This window comes from Podarcis filfolensis (assembly GCF_964270895.1).
Source record: "Podarcis filfolensis genome assembly, chromosome: 14".
Lineage (NCBI taxonomy): Eukaryota > Metazoa > Chordata > Lepidosauria > Squamata > Lacertidae > Podarcis > Podarcis filfolensis.
The window spans coordinates 27,523,508-27,533,682 of NC_139616.1; the positions used below are offsets into that span (position 1 = coordinate 27,523,508).

The 10,175-nt window shown below is 53.6% G+C and overlaps 2 protein-coding genes across 2 annotated transcripts; both read right to left on the reverse strand.

The window, feature by feature from the left end:
- Nucleotides 1-1,059: 1,059 nt before the first annotated feature.
- On the reverse strand, nucleotides 1,060-2,622 carry SERF2 (small EDRK-rich factor 2). Its single transcript, XM_083585470.1, has 3 exons — nucleotides 2,479-2,622; nucleotides 2,130-2,232; nucleotides 1,060-1,344 (listed from the first exon to the last, which is right to left on the reverse strand). Exons 1-3 carry the CDS (start codon nucleotides 2,483-2,485, stop codon nucleotides 1,266-1,268), a joined length of 189 nt encoding a protein of 62 aa, XP_083441596.1. The 5' UTR covers nucleotides 2,486-2,622; the 3' UTR covers nucleotides 1,060-1,265.
- A 2,357-nt stretch (nucleotides 2,623-4,979) lies between these two features.
- LOC310749074 (peptidyl-prolyl cis-trans isomerase FKBP8-like) lies at nucleotides 4,980-9,911 on the reverse strand. The gene is made up of 8 exons (XM_083585476.1): nucleotides 9,467-9,911; nucleotides 8,331-8,500; nucleotides 7,777-7,865; nucleotides 7,437-7,654; nucleotides 6,951-7,123; nucleotides 6,530-6,607; nucleotides 6,129-6,248; nucleotides 4,980-5,696 (listed from the first exon to the last, which is right to left on the reverse strand). Exons 1-8 carry the CDS (start codon nucleotides 9,726-9,728, stop codon nucleotides 5,667-5,669), a joined length of 1,140 nt encoding a protein of 379 aa, XP_083441602.1. The 5' UTR covers nucleotides 9,729-9,911; the 3' UTR covers nucleotides 4,980-5,666.
- Between the last annotated feature and the right edge of the window lie 264 nt (nucleotides 9,912-10,175).

Consider the following 10,175-nt stretch of genomic DNA (forward strand, 5'->3'; position numbering starts at 1 on the left):
AAGAGGCAACCCTGGGTTTTTATGGGAGTCCTGGTATGAGCTGGTCACTGACCTTTGTCTGAACCTGTCCTGAAGAGTAACTTCCTTGGCTTGCCCCAGATGGGTTCTAGCATTATGACAGAAAAGGAGAAAAGCTTATCTCTGAAATGCCCCAAATATTGCAACCTTGCCTCTTAAGGGATTTGCTGTAACCACTGGATTGTTTTGATTGCTCTTTCTGAACCTTTCCAGCTCTACTATTTTCTTTTCAAAGGTGTGGTGAGGAGGCACCAGGCAAAGTCTCTCCTGTTTCTTGGGCTTTAGGGTAAAGGCTGTGTTTATGTAATTTTACATTCTTAGTCTGCCTGCTTTGCATGGCTTATCGGCTCGTGGCCTGATCTCATAGCTGTAGGGTTTCTACATTGTTTTTAAGCATGTTGTTGTTGTTTTACATCAAGGGTGACCAACTCCCACGAGACTGCGATCTACTCACAGAGTTAAAAACTGGCAGTAATCTACCCCCCTTTTGGGGGGTTCAGGTCAAAGTTGTTCAGCTTTTTTGGGAAGGAAAAGGAGGAAGACCCGTTTTTTAGGAGTGCAGGGCACAAAAGTTGAGTTTTTTTTAGGGGAGCCAAAGTTGTTAAGCTTCTTTGGGGGGGGGCAGTGATCTACCAGTGATCTACTTCAGACGTTCAGTGATCTATCAGTAGATCATGTTCTACCTGTTGGATGTGCCTGTTTTAAATCATGACCGTCTAGATGTTTTTATGAATTGTTAAGTCAGTTTAAATGCTGTTTATGCCCCAAAGGTGGCAGACAACCCTTTTAAAAAATTAGCATAAGAAAATCTTCCATGAAACTACAAGTCAGGACTGTCTCCCATAGGCACCCCATCCATATGCTGTGCCAAATCTCAGCTTCCAGCTGTTGGTGATGGGATAGGCCCATGACCACTGTACAAGGCTGCAAGCCATATAAACACAGACACACACACAGGGGCGCACACAGTGGATAAATTGCTCCATCTCACTTGCTGACCTTGCCCATCTCATTTCCTGCAGTAATTTTCCAGCCAGCACAAATGGGTAAAACTACTTTAATGAAGTATCTTGATTCTAGCATTTGCCAGCTCCCACCAGGCTGGGGTTCCTCCTTTCTTCTCCAGCCTCAGCAGGAGGTGGTCTGGTGGCCCCCATAATGCCACTGTGGCTATAAGCAGGAGTGTGAGCGGTTGAGGGAAAAGGAAAGGGAGCCACCACCTGGGCAGGCCCCCTCAGGGCTCTTGCCTACTTTGGCTGCTGCTGCTGAGGCTCTTCCTTCTTCTCCTTGGCAGCCTTCTGCTTCTGCTGCATGATTTCTGAATCTCTGTGGAGGAAAAAACAAGCAAGGCAGTCAGGCTGTGGCCATTGAGTCCGGAAGACGCACCTGGGCCTGAGGGCAGGTGCTGGGCTGCTGGCAAATAAAGACAGGGCAAGGGCTGCCTCAGTCGCCACTGGGCCTGAGAGAAGGGGCTGTCACTCTGGCCTCTGAGGGCTTTGACAAGGGGCTAGGCTAGGCACATTAAGGATTTGAGTGGAAAGTAAGAGCAGGGATGGAGCAGCAGCAAGGACAGTTCGGTGGAGCCTCCATAGCCAGTGGCGGATCCTCAGGCACTGGCTGCATGGACGTAGCGCGGGGGGGGGGGCAGCTTCCCCCCTAAATCAACCAAAATCAATATAAATCTGATGTTCCCTCCCAACAAAAGCCTCCCCCCTAACAAAAATCCTGGCGACACCTGTGACTGGCAGCCTCAGCTCTCAACAGCAATGCCATGGAGGAGTCTTGAGACACCTTAAAGACAAGCAGACTGAGAAGGGCATCCAAGGAAGCGGATGCCAGGAGCCCCGGAAAGCTCACCCCGCCCTAAGGTGCTTCTATTTCTAGTGCCACGAGAAGCCTCGTCCCTATCAGACAACAGGATGATGCCCACCGCTCACCGCCAGGGGCGGAAGAAATAGGAAAAGCAGGAAGGGTGCGGAGGCAGCCAACCGTTCCTGGCTCTTGTCCCGGCCAGGTCTTTTATGCTAAGGAGGAGGCGCCGCCTCCGGGCTCGAGGCCCGGCCCAGAAAAATACCCAGCCCGACCTTGTTCCCCTCCCGCCCGGCGCTCACCGTTGCTTGCGGGCGGCGGCGGAGAGGCCGTCGTCGCGGCGCTTGCCCTTGTCAGCGTTCTTCTTCATGTTCTTGCTGCGCGCCAGTTCGCGCTGGTTGCCCCCTGCACCGCGGAGAAAGGTAGTGCACGTGTGAGCGCGGCGGGGGCCGGTCAGGCGGGGCCCCGGGGGCCACTGCGGGCCGCCGAGCCTTGACGGGCGGGGGGAAAGGGCGGCAGAGGCGGAACTCCCCCCGCCCTGAGCAAGTCAAGGAGGCAACGGGACCTTCCAGCCCATATCCTCCCCCACCCACCGGAGGGTAATAAGGGGGCGCGAGACCGGACCGGGAGGGGGGGGGGAGTCCCGCTTACGCGTCATGGCTCCGCTTCGCTCGAGTCCCCGAGGCAGCTACGGCCACAGCCCTGCCCTGCTCCGCCCCCGTCGCCTGATTGGCCAATCCGCACAGAGGCCAGGAGGCTATTAGCCCGCCAGCGCCAAGAGGCGGCTACTGGACCAGGCGGACCATTCAGCGATTGGCTGCAGGGGAGGACGGCCAGAAATGAAGGCGGGGCATCATGGAGGGCAACAGGCGCAACGTGGCGGTCTTGAAGCGCCTCCCCTGCGCCGCGAATGGCTGTGGAGCCAAGAGTGGCGGGGCCCGTAGGAGCTCCTCCCTCTCCTCTCCAGTCCTGGGCACGGAGTAAGTGTTAGCGGTGGCAAGATCGACGGCCAAGCTCCCCCAGCAGAGGTGGTGCGGCGCGGGTTCCGTCCCCGTGGGATGGAGGCAGGACCGGCTCAGTCATGAGTCAAAGTGAAGCCATTGTCTCAGACGGCAACAGATCCCAAAGCCCTTGTTTCTGATGTAGATCTTCATTCACTCCCTTCTTATTTGGCAGGGAAGGCACTATTATGCGGTTCGCCTCAGGCACCAAAATGTCTTGCGCCAGCCCTGGATGGAGCAGAGGGTCAGAGGGGGGCTTCCCAGCTGCTGCTCTGTCAAGGGGTCAGGGTAAGCTCACTCTGCAAGGAGTCAAGTTATTTACCATAAGATCATAGAGCTAGAATGGATCCTGGGGGTCATCAGTCCAACCTCTCTGCAATGCAAGAATATGCAGCTTATCGAACCTGCAACCTTGGCATTATAGGTGCCACACTCTAAGCAACTGAGTTATCCCTGGATTATTCTGGGGCAGTGGTGGCAGGAGAGGAGTGGAACATGTTTTCAGTACCTGGTATGGGTGCAGCCTCAATCACAGATTGGCCAAGTCAGGATGGCTCTTGTGCACCAAAACCCCTCTCTCAAAGCCCAGACCTTATGCAGGAAGTGCAGCGGCAGAGGAGATTTGGACTCACCATTGTCTGCCCTTCCACACACACACACACACACACACACACACCAAGGGAATCCTCATTAAATAACCAACATTGTCTAATTTCCCTGTGAGCAAATCAGGATCAATGCTCCATAAATGGATTGCCTGGCAGCACTGCCTTCTCTTCCTCAGGAACCAACTCCCCAGCTCCAACTTTCTCTCTCTATATATAGAATTTTCATTTATAACAAACATTTCAAACAGAATCATCTTTACATATCATATTTTGACTTTCCACCCCCTCTTTCTCTCTTCCTTATATTTACTCTATTTTCCTGCATACCCGAATCAAAATCTATTTTATATTTTATTTCCATCCATTTTATATATGTTTTCAATACTGCACATTTTTATATTAATCCTGCTAATGTTTTAATTCGTTTACAATGAGTTTGTAAATATTCAATAAAAGATTTTCATTCCCCTTTAAAGACTTTGTTATCTTTATTTCTTATTCTTCCGATGTTTCGCCATTTCTGCATATTCCATTAGTTTCTGTAGCCATTCTTCTTTTGAGGGAACATCGCCAGCTCTTTGCCCTCAGCAGCAACACCAGGAAGACTTCCTCCTGCAGGCAAGGCTCTTTCTTTGACTGCCCACCTGTGGAACTCCTGACTGCTTCAAAGAAGGCTGCCCACTACATTTGAGCACCAGGGCCTCTGCTAGGCTCCGTTTCACCCAGACATGCCTGTTGTTGAGGATGAAGCTGTTCCTTTGTCCCATCTTCAACAGAGACTAGACGCTTTAAGGCCAAGCACCCAAAAAAGAGTAGTTGAGTTGCTCTGCAGCCTACATCCCTTGCATGAACTCACTACCAGGGTGACCCAGCACCTAAAGGTGCTCCTCCCTGAAAAACCAGGCCATAAGAGAGTCCTCCTGAGAGTTCTTAGAGGGAGGTGGGAAATGTTGTTCCTAACTGAAACTGCAAGTACACACACAACCCTCTATTAAAATGCAGTTGCTCAGAGGTTATCTGCCTTTTACAATTTAGGGGATACTTTTAGGACAGAAGAGAAGTTATTCCTATCCTACAAAGAAGGAGGACCTTCTCTGTACTTGACCTGCTACAGCTCATGAGTGAGGCTGCCACAAGAGAGGTGATGGTGACTGGTGGTAAATATTGTGTGTGCAGATAGAACACAGACAATTTCAACAGCAGGAAGAAGAAGAAGAAGAAGAAGAAGAAGAAGAAGAAGAAGAAGAAGAAGAAGAAGAAGAAGAAGAACCCTGCCAAGGGAAACAAGGCAACTGGGATATCAGAATGGCCCTTGGTGGATCTTCAGAGCAATAAGGAACCCTTGAAGTACATGGCCCTTATGGTGCACATAGATGTACATCCTTAGGGGGGACAAGGCTGCTCTCCATACAACCAATTTTCACTCTTTCCAGCCAAACTGCAAAGTGCTGCCTGGCTGGCCCTTGTGGCAGACATGAAGCCCCTCCTTTGCCCAGACTTGTGTTTCAAAGAGGTATGGGAGAAGAACACAACACAGTAAGAGTGGTGTTTGTCTGCTTTTAGAAAAGGGAGAATAATCATGCCAGAAGCAGACCACCCCACCCCACCCCACAATGCAGAAAACCCTTTGCCATTCCGTGCAGGGAGCTGTATGTCTGTCCACACCCTGGAATTTGTTCTCCTCCTCAGCTCAACACTAGGAACAGGCCAGTCTTTGGGTTGAATGAGACATGTATTCCAAGGTGGCTTCCCTGCAGATTGGCAGGGAAATGAATAGAGCACAGAAGAAAATATAAGCAGCATGCTGGGTTGCAGGGCAACATCCAGCCTCAGAGTATCCAGCTTCAGCTGGAAAGGATCTTCCCACCCTTTCACAATGACAGCCTTCCTTTACACTTAGGGAACATCATCATCAAAGGTGTCAATGAGAGCCAGCCACTTGACTTTGGGTGCCATGTTTCATTCTTGGATAAACGTCGCTTGCAAACCTCTCAATTGCTGCTGCTGCTGGTGGTGGTAGAGAAAGAGGAGGAGGAAGAGTTCCTTTTGGGACTTAGAGCCACACAGTTCCATAGCAGCTGTGGGTCTGCCCCATCCCAGGAGAAACAAGTGGGCACACACAACAAGTATTTGGCCCTGACGCCCCTCAGAAGTCCTTGCTGTTGGAGAAGGTGGAACTTCATATTTCTGCAAGGCTTTCTAGGGTCAACCCAGGAAAAGAAGCAGCCACTCAGCTTGGCTGGGGAGCAGGAGCATCTGTCTGCAAAAGATGGCAGTGAGGAGACACATGAGCTTTCACAGCCTCACAATTTCTTATTTATCTCTTACATTTTTTCCACCTTCCCTCCAAGGAGCTCAAGGTGGCATACATCTCCCCATTTTATTCTCACAGCAACCCTGTGAGGTAGATTAGGCTTGGAGGCAGTGACTGGCCAAAAGTCACCCAATAAGACTAATGGCTGAGTGGGGATTTGAATCTTGGTCTCCCAGGCCCTAGTCAGCACTCTAACCACTACACCACACTGGCCAAACAACATGCCCACAAAGGCAGCTGCCACAAGGCCACGGGAACAGTCTTGGGGGAAAAACCCAGCAGCAGCAGCAGCACCCCCCAGGATAAAGGGGCAGGAAGGCACCTGCTAAGTGACAAGGACCCTCAATCCTTTGCCTTAACTAGGCCGTGATAACAAACCTGAGCACTGTGAGCAATGGTGGGTGTTGCCATGTCTTCCGGAGTGGCCCCTCCTGGGCCAAGGCATTCCAGCTGCCCCCTCTGCCGCCTTGCTAGTTTGGAGAGCTCAGCATGGATAGCCTAGAGACAGCCAAGGTCTTTTTAATCCTTCTGGGGAGCAAATGGTTAATACACTCGGAAGGCGGGGGGGGGGGAATCACCTCCAGTGCCCCCTGAGCACCCTCCCACCAATGCTAGGAATATGATGTCATCTCAGTGCGAGCTGAGCAAAAGGGGAGATGCCAGTCCCAAGTGCCGCAAGTGGCAGAGGATGAAGCTAGCCCAGCAAAGATGGACCTTCCCCACCGCCTCTGCTATTGTCCCTTGCCTGTCTTTGCCCCTAGCATATCCTGTTGCCCCACCTTGGTAGTTGGCTCCAGCTGCAGGGCTCTCTTCAGAACGGTGGTGGCTGCCTGGTCCTCTCCCCGCTCTGACAACAGCTAAATAGCAGAGAGAGTGACAGAGATGGGGTGGTATATTAACTGGATAGGGTTGGGGGAGCCTGTCCTTGTCCACCTCTTTCTCTGGCTGGTCTCTGCAACTGTTCCTTGATCCTCCCTCTTGCCTTCTCTCACCTCTTGTGGTCACAACTCCCTTTCCCCCCACTTCAATCCAGATATAGCATTAGGTCAATATTGTGGAACAGGGACCTTTGCCACCATCCCCACCACCCCACTCTGGATCTCAGCCAGCTGTACGGCCTTCAGCATGCCGTTCCCTAGCCAAGTTCGTCCCTCCTGGCCCTGGAGCAGGTGAGGGGTTGGGAGGCGTTTCCCTCATCACCTTCCCTTTCCTGTAAAGTGCCTTGATGTTCTCTGGGTCAAGCTGTATAACTTCATTGCAGGATGCTAGGGCCTCATCCAAAAGCTTCAGCTTCAGCTGGGCAGCCGCACAGTTGTTGAGGCATTTGACCCGATGGTCATGCAGCTCCTCTTCCTCCTCTTGGCTCAGGCAGTCTAGAGAGAAACCCACATGGGTGCAGCGTCACCCCCAGCCAGGAGGTGCAGCTGGGGCTGAGCCCCAGAACTGGGCTTCTGCGGTAGGGATGGGTCAAGTGTGCCTTTGCAGGAGAGCACCTCTGGGACAGGGTTCCTCTCCATTTTCATCCAAAGTGCCCAGATTTGGGCTCACGGCACTATTTCCAGGCAAGCTGCCAGTCAGCTCTAATTGAACCCTTGCCAACCCCATGTTTCCAACACGCACCCACATGGCTGTGTTGGGAGGGCTTCATCCCCCAGTGCATCCCAAGCCCTCAGAACAGTGCCTCACCTGTCCCTGGCAAGGAGAGGACATGCAAAGCCTGCTGGTAGGAGTGCAGGGCCTGCTGGTAGTCCCCCCGCTCAAAGTGGAAGTTGCCCCACTCCCGCTTCTGGTTGCCCAGGCTGAGGCGCTCCATGGTGGGCAACAGCAACAGGTCCGGGCTGTCCTGCACGTGCAGCAGAGTCACCTCGTACAGCAACGTGGCATCTTTGGGAATATCTGGCTCTCTGCAGGAGGAGGAGGAGGAGAGACCTCTGAGAACACACAGCTCTCTTCCCCCACCAAGGACCCAGATGTTGTCCCCCTCCCTGCCCACCAGTCACAGTGCAGAGCAATGACTGATGACTACCTGCCCAGGTGACCGTAGGCACAAGCAGGGCCAGCGAGGAAAAGGGCTATTTCACCCAGCTGCATGGAGAGGACGCCAAGGTCCAAAGCCTAGGGAGAGAAAAAGGAAACAAGGACCTGACCCGAAGTGCCCCCCCAACACACACACAAGCAAACATATATCCTGCTGTCACACCTCTCAGCACCACTACGTGCAAGAGTACATTGGCTTGGGAGCAACAACCATTCTCACGTGGTCTGCAGTGGCCACTGCTATGATGGCGCACAGGTAGAAAAGGTGAGATCCTATGTAGAGGGAGGGCCCTGTAAGCACGAGGTTGAGGGTGGCTGCAAAGCTGCCAGTCCTTTCCATTGAAACAGAACAGAAGCAGAACAACCAGGATTCCCCTCCATTGGTGGCATTCAGTTGCTCAGGCAACAGAGAGAAATGGGGGCTGAGAATGGGCTGCCCCTGTGGGGCAGGCTGCCAGGCAAAGCCAGGGGAGAAAGGATCAGGAGGAGAAAATGCACGAAGGAACAAGGGAGCCCCTGGGCTGCAGCCTTCCCACACCTCACCTGTATTGCCTCCCCCTGGCCAAGGACAAAGGTGAGCTTTTGGTCCTTTTCCACCAGGCTGTGGTCCTCCAGGATTCCCAGCATCTTCACAGTAACCTCTTGGCCCAGTTGTGGCCAGCTGCCTCCCTCTGGACTGCTCTTCACCAGCCGCTTCCGTAGGGACTTGTCCTCTGGAGGGTGGAAAGAGGAGCATCAGTTTAACTACAGGTGCAAGTGTTTGCCTGAGGAAGTGTGTGGAACTCCAACTGCCCAGGTGCAAAGGAAGGAAGGCCAAGGGAGTGCCGGAGGATGAGGAAGTTACAGCCCCTCTCTCACAACACAACCTGCTCTAGCCAAATGGAGGGGCCTTTTCTCCCCACCATGAGGTACTGCAGTGTCCCACCTGCTCAGTTACCTCCAAATGGTCCTGGGCCAGGGTCTGATTTACGCACAGGTGAAGTACACCACAGTTTAGGGCTTCAGGTGATGAAGGCCTCCAAATGCAAAAAAGGGACTAGTTTGTTTTCATTTGCCTTCTCTGTACTGATATCTACACAAAAACAAAACATTTATTTCTCTCTTTGGCCTTCCCGATCTGTTAGACTAATATACTTTTGGGGAAGGGATAGAACAATGGGGCCTCTCAAACTTGGCAGAGCTGAGGGCATCAGAAGTTCTTAATGTGCTTCCCCACACCCACCAGTTTTTCTCCTGTCTGGGGGGGGCGGGAAATCCACGTCACCCAGGACTTTAAGCATTTGCATTATGCTGCCTTCGTTTATCCTCTTATTCCTTTTGATGCACCACCACACATTCTGTGGGGTGCTGAGGTGGGCATCAGTCAAGCCACTCCTCATTTTGATGCACCTCTAGAACCCCATGGGTATGAGGGCAGACCCTGGTCTGGGTCGCTGAGGCGGGGGCAGGGGGCTTTCTGGCTAAGAGGCAGCGAACCCAGCAACCATCTCCTGCCCCCAGTGGCTTCTGGCTGTGGCGCTTGTTAGCCAGCGATGTCACCCCGTCCCCCAATGACTGGCAGCAGAGAGGATCATGTAGGGTCTGAGAGTCCGAGCCGCTCTGTTGCCTCCAAGGCCCTCTGGGCAGCAGTGGGACCCTCCATCTCCTGGCCTGAAAGCCCCCTGCGCTCCGGGCCTCACCTCGGAGGTCCTCCCAGCCGTCAGCCGCAAAGAGCGCTGCAAAGCCGCCTCTTTCTCCTCCCAGCAAGCGCTCCAGCCGCTGGTAAAAGGCTCGCTCCTGAAGCTGGGGCGGGGGCTCCTGGATGATAGTGTGGGGCAGCAGGAAATGGACCCTCCGTCCAAGATGGGGGCTGCCTCCCTCCAGCAGCACCGGTCCCAGGCTGGCGCCCGCCCCTTCGCCTTCCTCCTCCTCCTCGCCCTGAAACATCTTGACCAAGAACATGGTGGGCTGGTCCTCCGTCCTCGGAAGGGGCTTCCCGGAGCGAGGGGCTTTGCCGGCAGCCGCGCATCAGGATCTCGAGGGATTTGCTTCCCCGCCTTGCATGCGACGGTCGGAGCAGGCCGGCAGCGGCAGAAGCGAGAGGCCGCTTAGCCGTCTCTCCTTCCCTGAGTCTACACTGAGCGCCTGTAATTCAATTATAGAGTAAGCCCCCCTACGCCCCAGCTGCGCTCAGGCTTACTTCCAAGGAGGATCTGGGCGTCAGGCTGCGGCTGGGCTTAGCAGGGATCAGCAGGGCCCCCTCCCGCATCTCAAGCGGGGCCCCTCCCTTTGGGCTGCCTTAATAAACCCAAGTAAATGCCTTCGCGTCTATAACAGAAGAGGCGGCGAGCAGCACCCCGCTGTTCACCCAGACGCGACGTTAAAGGGGGTTTCCTCTTATGCTACGCA

Excerpts from the sequence above, each read along its gene's own strand:
- SERF2 (XM_083585470.1), bottom strand. Across the intron at positions 1,345-2,129 it reads GCCGCCGCCCGCAAGCAACG|AGATTCAGAAATCATGCAGC; the intron begins GTGAGCGCCGGG and ends TTTCCTCCACAG.
- LOC310749074 (XM_083585476.1), bottom strand. The coding sequence starts at position 9,728 with ATGTTCTTGGTCAAGATGTTTCAGGGCGAGGAGGAGGAGGAAGGCGAA. Across the intron at positions 7,655-7,776 it reads GCCTACGGTCACCTGGGCAG|AGAGCCAGATATTCCCAAAG; the intron begins GTAGTCATCAGT and ends CTCCTCCTGCAG. Across the intron at positions 6,608-6,950 it reads CACTTTACAGGAAAGGGAAG|CTGTTGTCAGAGCGGGGAGA; the intron begins GTGATGAGGGAA and ends TCTGCTATTTAG.